Source organism: Pan troglodytes, chromosome 15 (genome assembly GCF_028858775.2).
Source record: "Pan troglodytes isolate AG18354 chromosome 15, NHGRI_mPanTro3-v2.0_pri, whole genome shotgun sequence".
NCBI classification, from domain to species: Eukaryota; Metazoa; Chordata; class Mammalia; order Primates; family Hominidae; genus Pan; species Pan troglodytes.
Genome location: NC_072413.2, coordinates 59,509,015 through 59,534,776, shown reverse-complemented (window position 1 = coordinate 59,534,776; position 25,762 = coordinate 59,509,015). Strand labels below are relative to the sequence as shown.

The 25,762-nt window shown below is 42.9% G+C and overlaps 1 protein-coding gene across 4 annotated transcripts in view; it reads right to left on the bottom strand.

Annotated features, from left to right (window-relative positions):
• PRKCH (protein kinase C eta) overlaps positions 1-25,762 on the bottom strand; it is a 331,758-nt gene that overhangs the window by 114,234 nt on the left and 191,762 nt on the right. For 3 of the 4 annotated variants that reach the window (XM_009427900.5, XM_063792940.1, XM_001168420.7), the window contains exons 11-12: positions 10,374-10,512; positions 9,015-9,203 (exon numbers count right to left, since the gene is read on the bottom strand). In XM_009427900.5, coding sequence (XP_009426175.1) covers positions 9,015-9,203; positions 10,374-10,512 — 328 coding nt within the window. Of the gene's footprint in view, positions 1-267; positions 386-9,014; positions 9,204-10,373; positions 10,513-25,762 lie in introns of those variants that run through there. The other variant, XM_063792941.1, reaches the window with a different exon arrangement.

Below are 25,762 nucleotides of genomic sequence, written 5' to 3'. Positions count from 1 at the left end.
CTTGCTCAAGCTGATCTCCCTGAGCCAGTGATGGAGGAAGTGGGCATGTGGGTATATTTGAGAATGCCGGTGGGTCAGTGCCTTACCTGGCAGGTTGTAACTGACCGGCATCAGAATATTCTGTGCGATATCTCCAGAGACACACTACACAGTGTACTTTATTTTCTCTTGATGAAACTCAGTACAGTAAATGCCCTGTACTGTTCCTGTAGCGGGCAGGGGCAGTGCTCAAATCCGTGGTGGGTTTGCTGGCTGTGTTTCCCATGCTGTCTGTGACTGGAATCCATCAGCCCTTCATAAGCACATACTCAATTCCTTTCCAAGGCTCCCAACACCCCGCCTTTCCTGGGTTTTATAATCATTATTGCTTCCTTGTGTCTTCTTTCTGGTCATGGGACAATGTTGATTAACCAGAGGTAAAGGTTAGAGGCAAGTCTCAGAGATGGAAACCCAAGGTCATGCGGTTGTGCCAATGCCCGTTGTTAGACAACATGCTTCTATTCCTGACAAACCAGTCTCAAGCAGCTCTGACTGATGGGGCGGATTTCAATGCTCTCCAATGACTTCTAAGTGTTAAGAAAAAGCTGCTGCTACCCTACATGCCCAAGCTATACAAACTACTTTTTTCCAGGTATGATTCCCCAAATGTAGCTACTGAAGAGAAGTGAGTGTTAAACAAAGATTCTCTAGCGGGGACTATACAATGTCTTTTATCCTTCTCTGATGAAATCGAGGCCAGTACCCTTCTTTATCCTGGATGCGCATTATCTTTGGCATCCAAACCAAATCTAATGATCAACTGCCCCAAATTATTGACCTTTGATAGTTGGCAAGGACAAATAAACAAAAAACAACAAAGTCAAATACTTTTGTTTACAAGAGTTCTTCTAACTTGAAACAAAAAGCTTTTCTGACCCACAGACACTGGTTAGCAAATCTCCACACAGGAAAAGTTTCCGTGGTCATTTTACAAAAGGTTTGACATCTTTATCTTCCTGGCAGAGATGGAGATAAATGAGACATGCAGCATGAGTACTCTATTAAAAATAAATTTTAAAAAATCCTTCACACTGCTATCAAAATGTAAGGACTTCCAACCTTAGGAAACTTACAATTTAATGAGGGAAAAAGAAGTAGAGATCAAGAACTTTAGTAAAATTATATGACTTAAAAAGACCCAAATACAAAATCTCTGGGAAGAGCAGTGTTTTTCTGTTTTCTGCAGACACTGGCCTTGATCTGTGAGCAAATGGTTCCTTTTCTGAAGGGTGTTAACCTCACTAGGGGTTTTGGTAAGAGGCCTGTGGGGCAGCTTCCTTTCCTCAGACAGGTATTCCAGTCCTGGCAACAGTCTGCCAGGTTGCATGTTAACCACTCCTCTTACTCAAGGATCTTTTGATAACTTTCTTTGGATTTCCCCTAACAGTGTTTGAAAAACCAGCCCTAATGATCTGGGGTTGGATCCTCTGCGTTACTCGGGTCCCATTTTTCCCTCCTCTTCCCCAGCCTTCTCCTGGCTGACCACCTTTGCTGGCTTCCTTGAACATTCCAGCCTCTCCCAGGAGGGGAGTAGGGAAATGAACAGGAAGACAGTCAATGCTCCTGGAATTCACTGCCTGGTGACAGATGTGGGACACACTCAGGGCTAAAAGAGGATCCCCGAATTAACTGTGGTTCTCCCTCCTTTGGCATACAGGCAAACAGGATTCCTGCAGACAATGCTCGGATGATGAAATCTGAGAGGCTGGATGACAGAGAAACCCACATGCATACACACACACTTTATAAAGCTTAGGAACAAAAGCACTTTATAATCTCCTTCTGATGCCAAGTTTACAGTGCTTCCAGAGTCAACAAAGGTGACTCAGGAGAATGCACCCAGCTCCTTTCAGCACTTATTTAGCTCAGCCACCTGTGTGAGCTCAAAGACAAGGGTGCCGACTTCACCTGAGTAGACCCTGAGTCACGTGATTTCTTCCTGGAGATGATTCAGCAAAGGAGCACTAACCTCTGAGACAAGGCTTCAGCTTCCTGAGCTCTGCTGACTCGCCTGGGATTTCCCTAAGCCCTTCTGGACCTAGATGAGGGCAAAACTCAGTGGAACCTCAGAAGCCCTAAAAAAATGATAGACTTTCTTTTGTCTCATCATTATCAGCATTCTGGGATGATTTAGTCAGCCTAAGAAACCTGATGGCATGGTGACACCAGAAAACAGGTAGTATATATTCCCAAACCAAGTTAAAAAAAATTAAGAAATAACAGCTGGAATGCCTTTTATCTTTTCTTTACACAAATGTGTGTATCATCGTCATATGCCTTTTTTGTGTTAATTTCTGAGGATCCTGCCAGTGTGAATACTCCATTCTCTGCGAGTCGCAGGTGAGGCTGCTTTTGAGGCAAGCACACGTTAAGTATTGAACAGAAACATCTGAAGCAAAGATGAGAAAGACAGAAGGGGAAGCAAGAAAAATAGTCTTCCCAGTGTGCCTATTTGGGTGCATATAAAGTTACTTTTAGATGTGCGATTACTGGTTAATGATTTGGGGAATTCTTTTCAAGTAGAAATCCTGGGCTAAAAACTAAGTGTGCTCAAACTACCCCCACACCCACTGATTCTGCACTCCATGGGAAAAGTTCTCACAAGCAAGTCCTTTGTCCACTACCCACGTCTATAGGAAATGTTTGAACAGCTATACACAAAGAACTCACAAGTCCACAACCTCGGGGGTGTTGCGGGTGGAGAGGGCAGTGGTAAAGGTGATGACAGGGAGGGCCTGTGGGGACAGTAATATTAGATTAGGGGTCAGAAGATGCTGGAGCCTGCCTTGCCAATCACACACTTTTAGAGGAATGCTGGACAGTACACACCCTCCCCAACCCTGAATGTAGGCACTCGCTGACATCACGCCAGATGAAGCCCTGAGGTCTTTAACATCTGTAACTCTATGGCATGTAACATAAACAGGTGTCTGACCAGTTTCCCCAGATATAGAATAATAATAATACCTTTCATTTAAAAAGGTAAGAGGGAATTCAACAAGCTTTCCTTCTTAAATAAATCTCCATCTCAGGAAGCCATGGAAAGATGCCCCTCCCACACTAAGACTGTACAGAGAGGCACTGTGAAGGGCTGGCTTGGAGATCTCAGCTCTTCCTGCCTCTCAGTGGGAAAGGGCAGATCCAGCAGGCCAGGAAAGGATCTCCCAGGGTCCCAAGGAGGCAGCATGGGGCAAAGTCCAACAGTGAGGATTCTCTCCTTCTCTGGTCTCTTTTCTGTTAAAAATGCTTCTTTGGGGTACCCTTCGTTACTACCCTGGAGGTTGAAGGACACTTCTTGAGAAGGCATAGATACTCTTCAGGTATGCTGAAGAAATGAGTTGTGCTAAAACCACTGGTTAATTTTGTCTGTGGCAAAAAATCATGAGGGTGACATAGACTCCCAGGCCAGGAACCCGAGACTCTTACTTGGATTTAAGAGATGTGGCCAGGATCCACAGGGGAGCTTGTATGTGGCTCACATCATTTGCTCTTTCTGTATATTTGTATTGTAAACCATTTCCCTTCATTTGTGAAGATGGAGATCACTTTTTCTATACAGGCTAGAAATGTTTCTTCATACACACACGCTGAGCTTGTTTATAAAAGATATTCATTTATATGGTGGTTTTAAAAACTTTTCCATGTGGAAATTTTAGACGACAGTAACACAGACCCTCATGTACTCATCACTCAGCCTTGATGGTTACTGACACATGCCCAATATTGTTTCATCTGTTCCTCCCCACAACTCCTGGATTAATTTGAAAGAAATCCTAGAAGTCACTTAATCAGCAAATACTCCAGTCTGTTGGTCCACTCCTTATACAATAGCCAGGGTGATCTTTTACACATGAAGTAGTGATTGCATCACTCATGCTTGCTTGGAATTCTTCAAAGACTTACGTTGGCACTTCAGATAAAGTGTAGACTCCTTTGTGTGGCCTAGGATGTCCTTTGGGCTCTCACTGTTCCCTCAGCCTCCTCACCTGAAGCTCTCACTGCCCCACCCCTTCGCTCATCACACTCCAACCCACCTGCCATTGAGCTACTCAAATGGACTGCTCCTTTCTCAAGACCTCTGCACACTTTCAAGCCTCATTTCTCTTCAGCCTTTATTAAATGTCATCTTCTCCAGATGGCCTCCTTTGGTGGCCCAGGTCATGTCAGACCTGCCTGTTAAATAAATGCTTTCAAAGAACCTTGGATTTTATTTTTTTTCTCATTAAATTGTAAGTATATAGTTAATGTATAATTGCTCTTTAAAATTTCTTTCTCCCTCCCCACCCCAACTGGACTGTAAATTCCACAAGAGCAGGATCATGTTTGCCTCACTCATCACTGAATTCCTGGCACCTCGCACAGAACCTGAGTATTGCAGAACCCATGCCTGCTATGCACATATGCATTGATATAAGCCTATTACATACATAAACAGATCAATATCTATTTGGCTATTTACACCCCACCTATATGTCTTTGGTCAAGATTTAAAAGCTCCTGGAAAAACAAAAATACAATTTCCTTAGGAATAAAGGCCTACCACAGCCTTGTGTAAAATTAAGCACTTAATAACCTTGATGATGTTGCTGAACTGTTCAAGGAGAAGATGAGGATAATGACATCTCTAAGTGTGTTGTGAAATTACTACTCACAAGTTAGCAATACTAATCACTTACTCTTGTATCGTGCATTCCACTTGGAAAACACTTTCATGTATACTGCCTTATTTGAAGTGGGCACTGTAGGTGTTATTATCACACCTTTATAGACTGAAAACCAGTGGCAGAAGTCACATGAGGTCTAGGGTGTGTTCTTTCCATTCTAACATGTAAAGTCCCTTCATCTCTCTGGGCCCATTTCCTCATCTACAGATGAGGAAATGTGGACAAAATATTTTTAAACTATTTCCAGCTCTACAATTCTGTGTTTATGCTTCTAATGATCACAAAGCTCTATAAAATTAAGGGCAAAGACAAATAATTACAGTTCAAAACTTAGCACTCATGATTTCCCTACTGTTTTTAGAACTATGCAAAACACCATCCAATGGATTCAACTATTCACATGAGGAACTCCTGAAGTCACCAAGCTCCCAGAAAGCCTGATCTTAGGTGGACACAAAATTCTGGAAAAAGGCATCAAGTCAATATGGGTAAAGAACACAGTATACCTTGATCTGGCCCTGTGCAGCCAAATGAATGCTTGTTCAGAGTGCACGTACCACATCTTACTTATCTATTCATCTGTTGATGGACACATGGGTTGCTTCCACCTTCGGGCTATTGTACGTAATGCTGCTATGGACATGGGTGTACAAATATCTATTAGAGTTCCCGCTTTCAATTCTTTTGGGTAAATATCCAGAAGTAGAAGTGCTAGATCATATGGTAATTCTGCTTAATTTTCTGAAGAACCTCCTACCATACCATTATCCACACCATTTTACATCCTCATCAGCAGTGCACAAAGGCCCCAATTGATTTAAGTAATGTGTTAAATGGCCTTTGATGAGTCACAATTTCTCAGTACCTCATGGTTTCCTCATCTATAAAATGAGGGGGTTGGAATGGACAATCTCTAAGTTTTCTTCTGGTAGTAAAATAATTAAATTGGCCTAATTAAATCAAGTTGCAATTAGAGCCAGAAAGCAGCCTGAGTGGTTGGCATAGCACGCCTTGCTATCTCGAACCCTCCTCCTAATATGACAAATACTTTTTCAGAGATAAGGGCAGAGTGTAAAAAAATCATTTCATGCATGCAGCTCTCAGCAGTAATAGTGCAGGACACTTCCTGGGCACGTACCCTGTGCCAAGCACTGCTTCAGGCACCCACACGTTATCTCATGCCAACCACGCAGTAGCCCTGTGGGTTGTACACCCCACCTGCTGAGGCATGGAAGAATTAGGCCATTTGCCCAAGGAAATGGAGAGGAAACTAAGGCATGCAAGAATTATGCCATTTGCCCAAGGTCACACAGCCTATTAGTCAAAGAGCCAAGATCTGCCCCCAGGCAGCTCTGCTCTGGAGGCAGGTTCTTAACCAACCCAATTCTGATGCCTTTCCCTCCTCAGTGTGTCTCCTCAAGTCTTGAGTGCTCTGAACATTTCTTTTTTCTCTTTGATCACATTTCTATTTAAATGTCTCAGTCCCCTGCAAAGACTAGCTGAATGTTTTCATCTATACCATTTAGGCTTCTTGTTTTTAGGCATGGGGAGTAAAATGTACAAAAAAAAAAAAAAAATCCCAGAAATCCTCTTAGTGATTTTTTTTTTTCTTAGTAATTTTATCTGACAACATTTAAGTGTTTTTAAGAAAATTACACTGAAGGTACATGCCTTGAAGGAGGAAAAAACAGAATGCTTATTATGTGCCCGGGAAGTTTACCTATATTATTTCATATAATCTGGACAATCACCCTATGGTATGGATTTTATTACCTCTATTTTACAATCAAGGACACTGAGATTCAGAGAGGCACAGAGGCTCACCAAGGTCACTCAGCCAGAAGGTAACAGGACTGGGAGGCAGGCCCGGCACTGTGAGCCCAGAGCCCCTGCTCCTTCCTATGTGGAAGATACCCAGAGAGAGCGTCGAGTGTTATTTAGGAAAATGAGTGCTAGACGCATGATATGTAACAATCGCAGCTGCTGCCTCCATCAGTGGAGCAGCTGGCATGAGAAAGGAGCTGAAATAAAGAGAAGTGAAGGGACTTGTAGCTTCCCAAAAGTGAACCTGCAAGGAGAGAGAACAACTCAGTCTCCACTGGATGCGATTCTCCTTAGGCACCAGAGGCTGTTTCCTCTTGGAGGAAAGACCATGAGGCTATTACTGGACAATGTATCTGCTCGTTACCAAAAATATCCATATTTACATAAAAGATATAGCTTGAAGTAACTGAGCTCACCTGGTTAAAAAGAAACAGTCTTAAAAATTCCATAGGAATCTTAACCTTGCTTAGTACTTGTCCTAGGTTCTAGGCTAAGGGGATGATACCTAGTTTCAGATTTAGTTGGAAAGCATTCTCTCAAGAGGACTCTGAAACACGAGAATGAGGTTGAGGACTTCTAAAAATGTAAAGACAAAAAATTAGGAATGTCCAACTCAAATGGGGATGTGGCTTCTTAAGATTTCTACTAGACCTAGATTCAAAAGGCATAGGGTATCTATCAGAGAAACACTGATCTGGATTGCTAATCCAGTGTTTATATTAGAGAATATAAAAATTTATTGAGGCATAGACTGACTTTTATTTCCTACCCTTCATGGTACCAAGCCTAGTGACCTTTATACACCAATGCTGATAACAGGCATTTTTTTTATGGCTTGAACCAGTATTTTAATTTGAATTATGAACTGTGGGGTCCTTCATCTAAATATTAAAACTACTAAATCAGCTACAGTAATTGGACTAAATATGCGGAGCATGGAAAACCATTAGTATGATGAAGGTGGCTGTTGCAGGCCACAGAAGGCTGGCATGCTTTTTTACAAAAAGCCAGGTGCTGGGCCATGGAAGTAGGAAAGTGATCATGCAAAGTCCGCCTCCGTCTGCAGCACGATGAGGCTGTGTTATCGTGGTTTATGTTATCAAAATTGGCTGCAGCCAACCTAGGTGAGTACATTTCCCTTCAGGAAGTTAAGAAACTTCATGGCACAAATCCACGAAGACAAGCCCTTCTCTGTGACTTTTTTTTTTCCATAAAATTATAAAAGCCATATTTATGGTTTCCTCTAAAATTTCTACTAATATAACAAATGAACTGTTCTTACAAAAACATGTTAGATAGGAGACATTTGGTAGAATCCCAAAGTACTGTGCTTTTATTTCTGTGAAATTAGTGCTTTCTCAGTTTCAGGAGGGTACTGGCACCTCAGCTTGAGGATTGAGCTATGTGTTATGATTCACTTTGGTAATATTTGCCTCAGAAGGATTTCTGTGATTATTTCTCTTTTAGCGATGTAGAGAATTCTCAGGGACAATCAAGCTTTCAGCCCCAGTACACAGTGACCCACATAAAAAATGTCCCTGAAATGGCACTGATTATAGGGCTAGAAGTTTCTAAAGAGAAACAAGTCTTTCAACAAGATAGCAAATATTTCCCACATTTTGCTTTTGTCTCAAATTACTGAAAGGATATAACTTAAGGATATTAATTCTTATGCCATAGATACTATCCAACAGAATATAGATTGTTCTGATTTATCCCTTCTTGAAAAACTGATCTTTTATTTGCCTTTATATCCCCTCTGCATATAGTAGGTGAAAATACATGATTTTGGAGCTCAACTAATGTGGTTACAGAACTGACCCAAATTACATGTACTTTATTTTCAACATAAAGGCGTCCAGTACATGTTTTTCCTCAATTCAAAGGCATCCAGCACAGTGCCTTAAATGCACACACAGAAAAGACTTTCTCAACATGATCCATTACAACATTGCACCTGCAGCCTGGGCGTGGCACCCGGCTTTCATAAGAATAACATGGAGGCAAAATAGATCTGCAGAGGTTTGGAAAACCTTCCTTCTCCTCTCCCAGCCCTAAGAGAAAGACCCGACACCTTCATCCTGCAACTTGAAGATGCCAACAGAAACACAATTGATATAATAACAGGCTGGGAATGGCATTCACTTGACCCAAAACTCTGGTGTGGCCTGACTGTATGAAGGGGAAACATCACCTGCCCTCAACTAAAGTTACGAAGTGCTAGAAATACTTGCTATTTGGCAAACAAAGTTATCAAGGGCTATTGAAATTGACCCCAAAATGACTACTGCATAAGAGAGGGTCTATTGCATAAGAGAGGGTAACAGCCTGACAGAACTGTGGTTCTTTGATTCTTTAGATTAGAACAATACAAATTTTAGTTAGAGCTAGTGGTTTACTGGTGGGAGGTACTGAAAAGACTCAAGCAGCACATGAAACAAGCTGGTTTGCAATACATCAGAAGCTAGCTGGGTAAGCCAAACTTACAGATTTTAGGATCCCTGTGGCATCTTCATGGAGCCAGGTAGGGTAGACCACCTCATCATTCAGTATGGCCTCAAAGAGGTCATCTTCGTTCTCTGCCTCAAAAGGCGCGTGACCACAGAGCATCTCATAGAGCAACACGCCCATTGCCCACCAGTCTACTGCAGGCCCGTACAGCATTTCCTGGAGGATCTGTGCAAAGGGGGCAGCGTGAGAAGGTGGTTCATACATCAGATTAACAAATGTGTTCTTCATAACTAGGGAAATTGACGCATTATGAAATATCAAAGTTTTTTAAAAAAAAGTCTCCTGTGCTAGCAAGCGTATTTCATTCCATTTCTACAGAGTGGTCTGTTTTCCCTGTGGTCAACTCAGAGGTGCCTTCTCATCTAGGTGAGCAAATATTTATGGCCTGATTGGGCCACTGTGATGGGCTCGTGCAGATCCCAAACAGAAAGGGTTCTGGAAATATATCAGTCTGGAAAAAAAAGGGGACTGGGTTCACTCACTCATATGGGAAGGATTCAAGGATTCAAGAGCCTTTCTTTAGTTCTGCTAAATGATGCTGAAATTAAATCACTAAGTAGGGACAAACAGGAAAATAAATAGCCATGAATGGCGTACACTTTGTCTTCATTTAGGGCTAAAGCCCAAAGCAACTGCAAAGTTTACATATATATATATATATATTTTTTATTATACTTTAAGTTTTAGGGTACATGTGCACAATGTGCAGGTTAGTTACATATGTATACATGTGCCATGCTGGTGCGCTGCACCCACTAACTGGTCATCTAGCATTAGGCATATCTCCCAATGCTATCCCTCCCCCTCCCCCCCACAGTCCCCAGAGTGTGATATTCCCCTTCCTGTGTCCATGTGATCTCATTGTTCAATTCCCACCTATGAGTGAGAATATGCGGTGTTTGGTTTATTGTTCTTGCGATGATTTCCAATTTCATCCATGTCCCTACAAAGGACATGAACTCACCATTTTTCATGGCTGCATAGTATTCCATGGTGTATATGTGCCACATTTTCTTAATCCAGTCTATCATTGTTGGACATTTGGGTTGGTTCCAAGTCTTTGCTATTGTGAATAATGCCGCAATAAACATACGTGTGCATGTGTCTTTATAGCAGCATGATTTTTTTTTTAAACTCAAATTCTTATTAGAGGGACTTAGGCCATTTTCAGCCATCATTCACCCAATGAGCCATAAATGAGTCTAGAGGTGTCGGCTCTAGACACCTTTCAATGCTGCCTCCAAAGCTGCAGTGCATAAAAGCAGCCAGTGGCATTTCTGGTCAGAGTTACTGGAGAGCTCAGATTTCAGAGCTGCATCAAGCAGCTGCACTCACCTCTGGAGCGATATAGTCTGGCGTGCCACAGAATGTGGCCGTGGTGACACCATTGCAAATCCCCTCCTTGCACATTCCGAAGTCTGCCAGTTTACAGTGACCCTCGTGGTCCAACAGGACATTGTCTAGTTTCAGATCTCTGAAAGACACAAAGAGCAGCACGAGATAGGGCAGCCAGACCCCAAACCATCCACCTCTCAGAATGGGCACTCACACACACACACACACACACACACACACACACAAGTGCGGCCACATGCGGCCGCATGAGCTTCCTGTACACACGTCAAAAGGAACAAACTTCTCTGTGCTATCTGGATGACACATTTAGATCAAGTCTCAGAACTTGCCTCATGGCTCCAAGATGATGCGCCCATTAAGAATGGGCTGACCACAGGAAAATGTGGGCTGTCCTGTAAAAACGGAGGGCAGAATGTGGCTTTTCTAGGCTTTCCACTTACCTCATACTCAGCCTATCCCCCATCCTCCACTCTAGCACCCATCTCTACCCATCAGAGTCAGAATGAGCACCCATAGGGGAGGTGGCCACTGTGTGCCAGGGGTGGTGACAGGCACTAGGAGTACAGCTGATCTTCATCTGCAAGGTACTCACAGTGTAATGGGAGACAAATATTTGCTAGGCTAGAAGCTCCATGACGGCAGGGATTGTGTTTATGCGGTTCACCATTATGCCTGGCGCCATTATGCCTGGCATAATGTACTTAAGAAATACTTGTCGGCTGGGTGCCTGTAATCCCAACACTTTGGGAGGCTGAGGCAGGCAGATTGCTTGAGTTCAGGAGTTTGAAACTAGCCTGGACAACATGGGCAACATCCCATCCTACGAAAAATACAAAAATTAGTTGGGCATGGTGGCATGCACCTGTAGTCCCACCTACTTGGGAGGCTGAGGTGGGAGGATTACTTGAGCCCAGGAGGTTGAGGCTGCAGTGAGCTGAGAGTGCATCACTGAACTCCAGCCTGGGCGACAGGGTGAGACCCTGTCTTTAAAATGAAAAGAGAAGAAAGAAATACTTTGTGTGTGTGTGTGTGTGTGTGTGTGTGTGTAAAACAAATACATATATATTTCATATACAGACAGACATACACACACACGGACACGATAGACCGGGAGGGGTGGGGAGGGGGAACACACCAATTGCTGTATCATCCTAGTGGCACGATGAAGGTATGAACCAAGTGCTATGAGAGAAACATAAGAGAGAACAATTCCTTCTAGTGGGAGGAGAAAGAGACAGCCTCACAGCAGAAGCAGAAATTGAGCTGGGTCTGATAGCATGAGTCAGAGTCTCCCAGGCAGAGAAGGGGGAGTGAGAAGGCCGCCATGGACAGGCGGATGGGGCAGGGACACGGCAGCAAGCCCAGCAGTATGGCTGTGCAGGTGGACTCAGAGAACCCCGGGTATGGTGGAGGAGGCTGAGGGGCGGGCAGCACAGGACAGAGGAGTGCTGGGCCATGAAAAATCTCAGGGCTACAGAGGAAAGTTAAGTCCTTCAAACCATGAAGGGTCCTGAATGTCACACTAAGGAATTTTGATTTTTAGATATTAGGCAAAAGGAACTCATTGATGCTCCCTAATTAAGGGAGTAACAGATTCCTGGCTGGACAAGAAAAGATCAGTTGGGGGAGGCTGAAACCGTCCAGGGAAGAGATGTTAAGACCTGAACCAGGACAGTGTGAATGGAATGGAAAATAAGGAGTTAGTCAGGGGAAAGGAAGCAGGGCTTCGGTGAAAGCAAAATCAGTAATAAGGCTTGATAATCACTTAGAGATAGATGGATAGAGAGAAGCAGCAGAAATGATGACTTCTGGGTTTGTCTTAAATCCAGTAGGTTTGTGGGGATGTTAATCAGGAAAAGGAAAACCAGAGTGAGAACAGGGTTTGTTTGTGGGTACCCCAGGTGCACAAGAAGCCTAGTAGATTATGGAGACTCTGGTTCAAAGCATTTTCCACCCCTCCTCCAATCCCTAAGAGCAAATTCATGTGAAAGGAAGTGAATATTCAGCAGCAGGATTGTTTGGTAAAGAGTCCTCAAGGTCGGCAGGAACATGGCCATGTACTGATAAAGCTGTCTGTAAATAAAAGGCAGTGCTCTCTTAAAAAAACCCGCTTCCCAGCACAAGCACCTGGTTGTCCTGTTGCCACCCATACCCAGGGCACTGTTACAGAGGGAGGGTGGCATTGCTAGCCTCACAGGCACAGTCTAGACTGGACAGAGCAACAGCTTGGCCTTTTGGGTGAGACATTTACACTTTGGTTTTTAAAGGAACAATATGCTCAGAGGCAACCCACATAGGCTGATCAGCGACGAGGAGGCTACAGGTCACGCGGGGGATGCTAGGTGGCCTGGAGCTTTGTGGTTAACTGCCATTGTGGGAGGCTGCCATGGCCTTGGGCCGCCTGGAGCCCCCCTCGCTGTGGCATCTTCTCAGTGGCTGCAGCTGACTGCTCTTTCTGGAGTGTCATATTCACTGTGGGTTGTGTCAGGGCACTCGAGGTTCTATTTTCTTGCCTCAGTGTGAGAATCAAGGTCTGCTGGCCTGCATGGCCCAAGGCAAAAGGTTGGTCTCTGTCCAGCCTGGATCACGTTGCTGGCTTGGAGGAGGTAGGTGATGACAGAACTGGCATGACTGGTTTCCACACGGTGTCCTGTGAGTTGATACAGCCTGGCCATACAGGTCTTACAGAAAATGGCCACTAGAAAATGCCCAGGAATGGAAACCAAGTCTGGTATTCCAGGAATCCCCAATAAGTGTGGTTAAAGCAGCAAAGCTTTCATGGCACAGATCAATGGAACACAGAACAGACTTCTCTGCTCTTAGTAGCAGCCTCCCCGGGTGTCAGGGGCATAAGGCAAAGGCATGCTGAGTACCTGTGCACCCACTTCAGAGAAGCAAGCTTTCTGTGTCTCTAACCCAAACCCAGTCCTGGCTCCCAATCAGCCCTTCTCCATGCAGAATCCCATGTCCCATATAAGTGACTGTTTTCAGTGGGCTGATTTGTGGAAGCTGCTTCCTCCCCTTGCCCCACCACACACATACAATATGAGCACAGCCAGTTTAACCTACAAAAGGTTGCAATCGTAGCAGCGCAGGACGGGAGCAGGGGTGAGGATGATCGTGGTCCTGCCCAGTGAAGGAGGCCACCACTCTCAGTTCTTCCACAAGTGTTTTCTGACTTGGGAGGCACTATAAGGCCTGGGTGCCTGGCTCCTCTGGGACTGCGGGCACACAGTAGAGAGGCGCCTGGCTGAGGTTAGACACACTAGTCTGCAGCCAGAGGAGAGAGCACGGCCGGGGGGACAAAGCCCATGAGCCCAGCTTTATTGACACTGTGTCCTAGCCTGACAAGCCAGGCCTGTGTGGACCTGAGCCCAGAACACTATCACTCACATTTCCAAACAAGGTCACTGAGTTTCTGAATTTTCCCGAAGCCAGTATGCCTGCTGAAGTCTTGGAAAGGATCTTCTTGGGCAACAGAAACAAGTGCTAACAGAAATCCAAAACGGTCTCAAGCGTTGACCTGTAGTTGCTTAAGAGCTTGTGACTAATGTCCCAGGTAAGAGGTCTGACTGCTTATTACTCAGCTGCTGTCATGGGCAGCAGGAATCGCGCAGGGAGAGAAAGTGCTGGGCCATCAGTTTTGTCAGTCAACTATTACAATCAGCTCTGCATGGGGAAGTCTTGGGACGCAGCTCTCAGAAGACGCAAGTGGGCAAGACAGAGATGTGACTCATCCTGGTCACAGGATGCCCGAGGCCACAAAGGCAGGTTAGACACCTTAATCCTGATTTCAATCTAATTTTAGGCATTCTCAGAACTGTATGAGCTGTAAAGGAAACGCCATGGCTGTTCTCATACCAAGTGCTATTTAATAAGACAGATCACTCAAACTGGGATCCCAAGAGGGTTCAATTAAGAGCATAATGTAATTCCAGGCTACCAGTGCTGCCCTCAGCCCAAGTATCTCATACCTGCTCTATGAAGTCTGTCCTGATGTCCCCAGACAGTCATAGCAATATCAACTCTGCTCCTAGGGTGCCCAGTTTATACTTCTATGATAGCACACCCCGCACTGTATTCCAGAAGGCTCTGTCTGTGCACCTGTCTTCCTTCTTAGCAGCTCCAGCATGGTCCTGGCAGGAGGTGCTGACCAAAGGGATAAACAGAAGCATTTCAGATGGACCCCAATGGGACTGCCCTGGCCAACTCAGAGCCTATCTTATTTTTAGGGGATGGAAGGACACTCCATAAACTTTGCTCCAAAGTACTTAAACTTATAAAAAGCCACATGTTTTACCCCTTAAAGATAGACTCAAGAGGGAAAAGAAGAAACCTGAAATCAAAATTTAAATTCTTCTCTTTGGTGAAGCTGGAGAAAGAAAGTGGTTTTGAAGGGTCAATTATTAAACAACGAGGACCAAGCAGAACACTTATCCTCGTGTTGGCTTGCATCCAAACGGAAGAGCAGAACATGGAGAGGGTGACTCAAACAAAGCCAAAGATTATAGAGCCATTTACAGTCATGGTCAGCTTCCACTCTAAAGGGAAATCATGCCTTTATTTTTTTTAAAGCAAAAGAAGTCACCCTAAGCCTCCTGACTTTAGTTTGAAATATGCAGAGGTCAGTTTTTGGCTTAGGAGTACCTCAGCTTCCTATGCCAACATGTAACTCAGCAGTTGAACTTAACAAGGCTACACAATGAAGATTACAAGTTCATACAGGGCAGAGGCTCAAACACTAAAATGCCAAAACCACAATTACCGGCTTGCCATTCATTAGCTCATTGAGCACCGGTATTTAATAGCTACAGCTTTTGTCATGCAAGCATAGAAGGGTAGAAAGAGTTATTCTATCCTCTGTGCTTGTCTGAAAGCTACATTGTTCTTGCTGGGTAATCAGGGTTACTTAAAATGCCCACAGTAGTTTCAGAGAGAATTCCCAAGTGATTGAAGACAAAGGAGATTCAGAAATTGGATTTATTTTGTTTCCACCATAAGCTATCCTGAGAGTAATAAAACAGATTGACATGAGTCTTACTGCTTAGATCACTAGAATCAGTTACTCTTCCAAAAGAAATAAAGGAAAGCGAGTTGAGAGCTGGCTCCTTGAACAAGAATGAATCTAGGAGGCTATTTATATGAACTATTTTTAACATATTTTTCAACTTTTATCATGGGAAATTTCAAAATAGACAAAAGTAGGGAGAATGACACAACTCCCATACTGATCACACAGCCTCGGCACCTGCCAATGCACGTCCAAACATGCTCCCTCGCTACATCGACTCCCTCCCTCCCTGATCCATCTTTTATCAGATTATTTTGAAACAAATCCAGGATATGAGCTATTTCATCTATAAACATTTTAATATCTGAATCTAAAAGATAATAATTCTTTAATAGAGTACAACTTTGATACCCATTATCATAAAATACACAGTCAATTTATGATTGTCAGCATACTGCCATTTGTCTTTTGCTCATTTGGGGGTGGTGAGTCTGTGGGTCTGTCCAGAAAACCTGGAAAAAAGCTTTTGTGAATAACAAGAATAACAGTGTCTTCAGTGGTTAACATATACTGAATGTTCATCAAATGCTAAGTGCTTTATCTATATACTTATTTTATCCTCAAAATAACCCTATGAAGTAGGCTCTACCCCAAGATTATATAGCTAGACAGGGGTAAAATCAGGATTCAGATTTACTTCTGCTCACCTCCAAGGCCTGGGCTTGTGACTTACTACACCAGGCCCAATCCCTTCTATGTAGCAGTGTCACTGGCCAATCCCCCAGATAGACTGTTTCCCAAAAGGACTTTAATTGAAACAAGAACCACCTGAGAGAATCAATAAATATTCTAAGATGGCACTATGAGAGAGGGATGTTTTATGCATATTACTATGAAATGCATAATCGAAATACTGCAAAGCAAGGTTTTTTTCTTTGCTTGTGCATAGAGTTCAATGGATTTTACACAGTCCTTGAGGATACAGGAATAGGGGAGTGCACAGCAAATCTCTCAAGTGGTCAAATGTGCAGATCATTTGCTGCCTTCCACTGAGGAGGAGGAACTAGCATGTAGGTAAGTGTGAAAAGGGGGCATCTGCCAAGTGAGTGAATGTGGGTTATGGTCTTAATTTTAGAATAAAACTACTTAGGACTGGCTTGTGTTTTGAGTGCCTGGGTTTATACTTAAAGTTTTTTCAAAGCAAGACGGATTGTATTAAATGGGCAAAAGACTTTTGAAAAGTCACTGAATTAGCAAAAGCATAACATTTGGTTTCATCGTGAGTTAGACAGTAGTGCCATTCATGCATCACCTGACACGAGATATCCATCCCTTCACCCACCCAACCATTCTTTAGTATTGTCCATGAGCCTGGCCACATGCCAGGATCTTGGGATACAATAGTAAGCAAAGGGGGCACCATCTCTACCCACAAGGGGGTTAATGTCTGGTGGGAGAAGCAGACAGATCACCACACAACTAAATTTACAATTATCAACTGTGATGAGTGCAATGAGGAGAAAACATGGGAATAGATCAAGGGATGGCCTGACCTAGCACTGGGGGAAGATTTCCCAGGAAAGTGACATTTGAACTGAGCTGTGAAGATTATTAACCAAGTGAAGAGACAGAAAGAAGGGAAAGTGAGGGTAAGGAGAATTTTAGAAGGAAGGAACAGAGGTGAGGGGGTTCAGTCAAGAGATGAAGACTAGTGTGGTTGGAGTCCTGGGTGGCGAGAGAAGAGAGCATGGAGACAGGAGAGAGCAGGGACCAGATGAGGCAGGGGCCAGTGAGGATTTCAGTCTTTAGCCCAATAAACCCTGGAAAACTCTGACTCAGGAGAGGGATGGCATTAGATTTTTGATTTTACAGGACTTCATATCAGAGGAGTTGAGAATGAACATGAGGAGATCATTTGGGAAGCTACTAGAGTATCCAGGAGATAAATGATGGTGGCCTGGTATAGGGAGGGTGGTAAGGTAAAGAGAACTAGATGTGTCAAGAACTACTGGGGGAAAGCAATGGGATTTAGCAATGGAAGGATGTAAAGGATAAAGGGAAGGAGGCATCAGCAGGTTCTGGATCACAGAATTTATTTTGGACAGATTGAGCTACTTTTTTTAGACATACAAGTGGAGATATTTAAGCAGCTGAATACACATGGCTAGATGTCAAAGGGAAGGCTGGTTCGGAGCTATAAATTTGAGAGTCATTACCTGGGTGTGGATGAGTTCACCTCAGGAGAAGGAATGAAATAAGGAGAGAGCCTGGGACTGAGCCTTGGGAAGAGGATCTCCTGAGGCTAAGATCTCTGGTCTTTTTTACACTGAGACTACAAAAACTAGTGACAAATTATACTCAGAGTAGGGTAGCAGAGCTGTGTGCCTAGAGAGTGGGGCCCAAATCTTTTGCCTCCATATGGGCCATCTATAGTCCAGGTAAGCTTTAAAAAGATTAAGGCCGGGCACAGTGGCTTACGCCTGAATCCCAGCCCTTTGGGAGGCCGAAGCGGGAAGATCACTTGAGCCTAGGAGGTCAAGGCTGCAGTGAGCCATGATCACACCATTGCACTCCAGCCTGGGCAACAGAGTGAAACTCTATCTTTAAAAAAAATAAATAAAATAAAATAAAATAAAAGATTAGAAAAACATCAATCTTGTACATTCAGAATCACCCAATGAATTATTTTCAGGTTAAATTCTCAATCTCTGCTATGTGATATGATACTCTTGTGAGTGTAAAATTAAGAATCTTATTTTACAAAGATATTGGTTGCTGCATCATATATAATTTGAAAAAAAAAGCTAAATTATGTATCAACCATGGAATGGCTAAATAAATAATGGTATTTCTATGACAGAATCTTATGAAAGCTGCCAAATTTTTATGAAGGACTAAAAATGTAAGGAAATGTTTATAATAGAATTTTTAAATGTTATTTGAAAATGTTTTTTTGATTATAAAAGTAATATTTTCATTATATAAAATTAATCATTCCTGAAAAAGGTATAGAGAAAATGATGATGGCTTCAGTCTTTCAAAATTTTCTTCTCAATGCTACACTAACACAATATTATACAGTAACATACTTTTCTCAACAATTGTCTTGGACATATTTATACCTCCTATGCCTCTGGCTCATTCTCTATAATGGTTGCATACAATTCCACTATAAAAATGTACCAAAATTTAACCAGTTCCTCTACATAAACATTTGGGTTGTTTTAAATTTTTTGCAACTTCAAACAATGGAGTAATGAACATGATTTGCACACTTGTAGGAGTGTTTATTTAGGATACATTTTTTTAGAAGTAGAAATGCCATATCAAAGGGCATAAATATTTTAAATTTAAACAGATGTAGAGAAACTGTTTTCCAAAAGGGTTGCATCAATTTATATTCCCACCAGCAGCACATGAAAGTGTCAATGTTTTGGCTTCCTTGTTCAGGCTAGATGGAATCATCCTTCTAATTCTTGCCAAACCGCCAGTGAAAAATGAGCTCATTGTTTCAACTTCATTTCTTGACTATTAATGCGATTAAGCTTTAAGAAGAATATATGTTTAATGGCCATTTGAATTTTTTCTTGCCTATTCACATGGTTTAACCATTTAAAAACTTGAGTTGTTTATCTTTTTGATTATTTTTTAAGAAGCTCATATTATGGAATAGTAATAATTTTTTATATTGGTTCTATGGGTTGTAAATATTATCGCCTGGTTGAAGTTTTGTTTTGATATAGTCCAGTTATCAATCTTTCCTTCACAGCTTCTGGGTTTCATGACTTACTTACAGGCTGATACAATTCTAAGTGAAAGAACAGGATACAAAATTATATTTTCAATATTCTCTTAATTTGTTACAATTGTGACAGAGAGGGATAAAGAAAAGGAGGAAAGACAGGAGGAAAAAGGAGATGAGGAAAAACATAAAAGTCTATTTCCAGGTGATATGATTATGGGTGATTTTTATTTTCTGTTTTGGATTTTCTAAATTTCCTACAGGAATCATGTATTACTTTGTTAACCAGGAAAAAGTCATTAAAATGTGTTTACATATTCTAGCTTTAATCCTTTTTTTTTTTTTTTTTTTTTGGGTTTCTGTAGTATTTAAGGCCATAATTCCCAAGGAAGATGTGCAGGGAAAAGGACCCATTGGTCAGAGTGCAAAGGATTTCTTTTGGAACCCAGGCTCCAAGGGAATGTTGGAAAAAAACATCCTGTTTGCTTAGAGAACCTGCACATTTGTAGACTTAGAATTGAACTTGTTGCCGTCAGCTCATTTTTTTTTTACCACAGAAATTACTTAATGTCTACTAAGTGTCTATGATTGTCGTGGATGGCATTTATATTTTCAATAGCCCCACAATGTGTCCCTGAAGTCTGAATGAACTTAAGTATGAAAATGAATTTCCTACTAAAAGCAGCAGCATTCCTAATTATTAAATGAGGTCCCTATGCCATTTCTCCTCACAGACACTTAATCTGGTGTTCCTGAGGCTGACCTATTGGAATATCTGCTGAAGACCACGTATACAAGATGTGAACATTCATCATTATGAGGCTGAATGCAAAATACTTCATTTTATAATGAAGAAAGTCAGTAAAACAATTTCCAGCCCAGAAAGTGTTGCCAAGGCTCTTCTGAGGCTCTTCCCCACTACCCCCTCATACCTCCTCCCAGCAGCTACCTGGGATGAGAAATGACAAAAATGACTCCTATTTGAATCTGGTTATTTCACCCTCTTTAAAACAGGGCCAGGATGGGAGGATTCCTTGAGCCTAGGAGATTGGGACCATCCCAGGCAACATAGTGAGACCCTGTCTCTACAAAAATTTTATTTATTTATTTATTCATTTATTTATTCATTCATTTATTCATTCATTCATTCATTCATTCATTCATTCATAATCTCATTCTGTAGCCCAGGCTGGAGTGCAGCAGCGTGATCATAGCTCACTGCAGCCACCACCTTCTGGGCCCAAGCGATCCTCTCACCTCGGCCTCCAAGTAGTTGGCACTCCAGGCACACATCACCACACCCGGCTAATTTTTAAATTTTTTGTAGAGATAGGGTATTGCTATATTGCCCAGGCTGGTCCCAAACTCTTAGGCTCAAGTGATCCTCCCTCCTCAGCCTTCCAAAGAGCTGGGATTGCAGGTGTGAGCCATTGTGTCCAGCTATACAAAAATTTTTTAAAAACTTCGCCAGGTATGGTGGCACACTCCTGTAGGTCCAGCTACTTGGGAGGCTGGGGTGAGAGAACTGCTTGAGCCCAGGGGTTGGAGGCTACACTGAGCTATGATTGTGCTACTGCACTCCAGCATGGGCAACAGAGCAAGATCCTGTCTCAAAAAACAATAATGAAACAAAGAAACAAACAAACAGGGCACAGACTCACAAACTAATTCCCATAGACTAGGTGTTGGTCTTCATCCTGTTCTGGGTGTTTGATGCCCTTGACATGTAGGCAGTATGTTCCCACCATCACCACTGCAGATACACAGGACCAACTTAAGTTGAGCGAAGGGACTCAGAGATTTCCCCTCACTTTGTCTCATGGTAGAAAAAAATACCAAAAATACCCCATTCGCTGACTCTCTGGACAAATACAAGAGGAAATGAGTTTGATAAACATCCTCAGTGTACCAATCATACATCTCCTTAGGACCATCAAATAAATGAGCCATCAAACTGACAGCTGAGCCTCATAATTTTTTTTTTCTTTTTTTTTTTTGCATTCCACATCCCCTATCACTATCCCACCCAGGAGAGCTGAAATTCCCTGGCTGAAGCAGTGCAAATTTATTTAGCAGCTCCTGATAGTACTTTTACTTTATGGTTGCCAAGAAAACTTCTCTCACGGACTCTCCTTGCCAAAATGCTCAGACATGATACCTGGCAGCGGGTCAGCTTATAGATGCACTCAGTGATGAAACACAGGAAGGCCAGAGGTCTTCAAGCAAAGACACCAGGAGACAACAGACCTTTGGTGGCTAAGGGTCTCCTGACCATAGCGCCTTGCTCTGATAACACAGACTGGATGCTGCGGCCAACAGTACACTTGGACCTGACAGTCCAAAGGGCATAAAACAGCAAACAAGCCAAATCTCTTCCCCAGTGCAGACAGCCAAGTGCAGCTGACCCACAGAAACCACTGGGTCGGCTTTGCTTCCTGGAGGCAGAATCCAACAAGGAAATGAAGGTTTTCTGATAGCCAGTCACTCAAGGGCAGGAGGACAAACAGGATCAAAGAGCCATGGCAGATTCTGAGAGCCACCAGCCAGGAACAGGATAGGTATGAAGGACCCCTTACTGGCTGGCTGCCTGCAGGGCATGTGCATGAAGATGACAGAATGGTTTTGAATGAGGAGAAATCAGAACTCAGTTCCCTCTTTAACATTAATATCTTAATCACAACCAGGGATGGCTGTGGCACAGAATAAGCATGGGCAAGGACAGATGGGTCCTGCTAGCTTTATGTTGGACACATGGCACGAAGACCAACAAACGAGTTCGTAGAGTGAAACTATTAAATGTTCCAGGGCACACAGTGCTAGGTAAATGCTAGCCATTATCAGCACTGTCACTGTGGCTGTTATTAAATGGATAATGCTATGGCTCTCATCCTCAGGAAGGTAAGCCAGACACCCGAGCTGTCATACAAATACACAGAGCAAAGAGTAATCAGACGTCTTAGCCTGTCTACCCATCCTGGTCCCCTCTAATGGAAACAGTGCTATTCTTACTAGAGGAACACAGACCCTATCAGCACTGAGGCTAGTTCCTCGAAGACATTCGATTGTCAGAAAATAGCAATGTCCTTGCTTTGCCAGCGTTGGAACTTTTCTTCGACTTGGGAAAAGCAAGCAGTGAAAGTTGCAGCCATTTGCTGTCCCAGTGCACGGCCTTGCATAAAATGTGAAAAGGGAGGTGGTGATGAGGAATGCTTTACGACAGGAAAGAGTAGAATTTATGGGACCAGCCTCAGGAGGGAAGTGCAGGCTGCTTTTGGCAATTGGCTGTATGCAAACTGTTGCCAGCATTAGTAATGCCTTACACAGTATCAGAGGGGAGGCAGCCTGCCCACTAGAATCAGTACTGTGGCCACCTCAGCAGGTCTCATCTGGTTCCCTGCTATCCCCATTAGAGATTAAACCTGAGCCATCTAAACACAAATCTCTGAAAAACACAAGAAGACACCTGCACTTCAGAACCACTCACAGGCTCTTGGAATTAAAAACATACCTCACATTTTACTTTTAGATTATAGATGATATTGCTTGGTTCTCTAATTATGTTTTGCATAAAAGGCTTTGTTTCTCCCAACTGGATTACAAACTCTAAGGTCAGGTCTGGAATATTTCTCATATTATCTCTAGAATGTCAATCACGGGCTAGACACAAGACGGCAACACACACAGTAAAGTTCAGGGAATTTTACTGATTTCCTACCAATACTGGACTCACATCATAGTAACATGTGCAAAAGACATCACATTTTCCCCTAAGAAATTTCCCTTGGGAGAACTCACTGGTACTTCTTGAGCACTCACTCCGGCCCCAGCACTTGGTTTTGCAACCAAAGGGCCCAGTTTTCCCAAATAGCCATTTAGTTGTTTTCTTTAAGTACTTACATGTGGAGACACTGTCTGAAGAATGTTTCTAATTTTGTGTCATAGCATTCTTAATAAAAGTCATTATTAAATGTGTAAGTGTGAGTCATTATAACTTCCTAAGATCTTAAAAGTAAACAGAATTCAAAATCAGGAAAAATTTATTTTTTAGCCTATGTGTGTTACTTTTAGTTTAAAAAGTGTCACCACCATACATGCTAGCAGAAGTAGCAGATGACTGGACTAACATTCTTCTTGCCTAAATGCTGGACTAATCTTGACCCAATAGTGGCTATTTCAGTTTGGAGCCCTGTGCCATATAGAGAGATGAGCCAAGGACAACTTCCCAACCATGCTTTTACAGTTGCCTCCCTCAATCTGCTTCCCTCCCCTACCCAAGTGGCTTGGGGAGGTCATACCACATCTCATCTGTCTGTCTGATTTCAATGGGCAGCATATTGTGAGGCTACGGGCACAGACTTTAGAGCCTGATTAGCCGAGTTTAGTTTTAGTTTTACTAGCTGTGTGATCTTGGGCAAGTTACTTAACCACTCTAGGCTTATTTCCTCATCAAGAAATGTAGATAACAACAGTTCCTGCCTCATAGAAATGATGAGTTACTTAATGTGAATGGTTTAGCATAGCGCCTGGAATGCATTAAGTGCTGTAGAGCCCTTGGCTATTATTTATTCATCAACAAGAAAGATAATATCTATGTGGCCTATTGTCATGATTTTTATAAGAATCGACACTGATAAAGAGTAAAAACAAGCTTCGTAAATTCTAGATAACTACTGTAAGCTTTTGCATTTTGGGCAGGTATGCCTACTATTAAGTGACACATCTGGCTTATAAACTGCTCTCTGGGTAATAGAGCCAGGAGCCAAAGCCAGATGGGTCATACAGTGACATGGTCTGGCACCAGTACCTTGGGCAACGAGCAAAATGCCTCCAGAACTGGTTAAACCCAACCAGCCACAACACCTTCGTCTATTGACATCTCTGCTAAGACCAAATTCTGATGCATGAAGATACAGGAATTAAGATCTCTGTTTAGTGTCAAGTGCCCAGGTCAGTACAATGACCAAAAGCTGGTTTAAGTTGAGGTTCATTCGGTTCATCCTAGACTGTCAAACGCCACTGAATTCACCACAGGTGACTGGTTCTGCTAGGTAGAATAAGTTGAACGAGGATAAGGGAAGTCACTGAACCCTGTTGCCATCCACACCACCACAGTGGCTGGAGAACTTTATTTCCATTCTGGAGAATTTCAAATCTCCAGAAATAAAACACAAAATTCCCAGGAAGTGAAACAGTATCTGTACTTCACAACGTAATCAAATAAAATTCAACTGTACAGCCAGTCCTTGTTCTTCACCCCCTCCCTGTCTATTGCTTAGGACCCATACCCAACAGCAGATGCTGGTTTGACACTCAGTGGTGTGATAACACCCAGACCATGCAAGGCCACCTGCAGACTTCTTAAATTTTTCACTGTTATAAACAATTCTGTGATAAATGAAGGAATCTTTTTGACATGTCTGAATCTATGAATATCTTTATCATGTATTTTCACAAATAAGCAATCAACTCCAAGTGCCATGTTCACATTTAAGAATTTATATCAATGCCACTGCACTGGTGTTTGCCTTCCTTGGTCACGGGGACCAAAAGAGGCAGGCAGAGAGAACAAATTTCAAAATCCCGTCTGGGCTGTTATATGACTTATTTCTCCACCTAAAATGCAATATCCATGAGGAGACTCATTGCCTTCGTTTCTATATCTTTATATTTCGGGGTTCCCTTCAGTGCCTAACACAGCGCTTTGCAAATAGCAGGCCCATAATAAATGGCTATTAATCTGAACAGCAACTCCCTCCCTGACCATTGGGTTTGGCCAGGTTCCCAGGAGACCGCAGTGAGGAAGGATTAGGGAGGATGTGGGGGGAGCTGGGTGGATTCTGGTTTGTGCTGGGACCCTGGTACCCATCTGGGACCTCTACAGCCAACGTGAAGCTGCTATTGCCTGCAGAGGTCCCCTGTCTTGGGGATGACCTAAGACCAGGACAGCATACTCTGTGGCTCTCAAGTCCACCCCAGACCAGGCGTCAATCCTTCAAGACCAGTCTAGAACCAAACTGATTCCAAGAGATAACAATTTGCCCTGCTTGGTGACTGCCTGCTCATGTTTGGCTTATAGATGAGAAAAACCTTTGTTCCTTTTTTTTTTTTTTTTTTTTTTTTAAAGGAGAAGAGTATTAAAAATTCCACTGACTGCCCAAACAGGATTTACATGAATTTAACTGGCTACTGCAGGACACAGTGAACTCTTGGAGTGGCTTCTGTCATTAAGACAGGGTCCGTGAGCAGACGGGTCAGCCAGGTTGGGCAGCAGGCTGGTGTCCTGGTATCTCCAGTACGTTCTGATGGACACAGATTCTTCCCTTTCTTCAGAGGCAGTAGGCGTGGGTGAAGCAGGGTAGGCAGGCTGGAATGCTGGTGCTATCTGGTGACTGTTCAGGTGAGTTAGTCAAAGGACAAGAAGAAGAACTGTCTCGAGTTAGAAAGCAGGGACTCTGGTCTTAGCTCTGTCACCTTTCTGGGCCTCAGTTTCCTCATCTGTAAAACGATGGGATGGGACACGATGATATTCCCTCCACATTTCTCACATCAGTCAATCACTATATCCTCACATATGTCCTCCTCTGCCCAGGGCAATGCTACTCAAAGTGTGGTCCA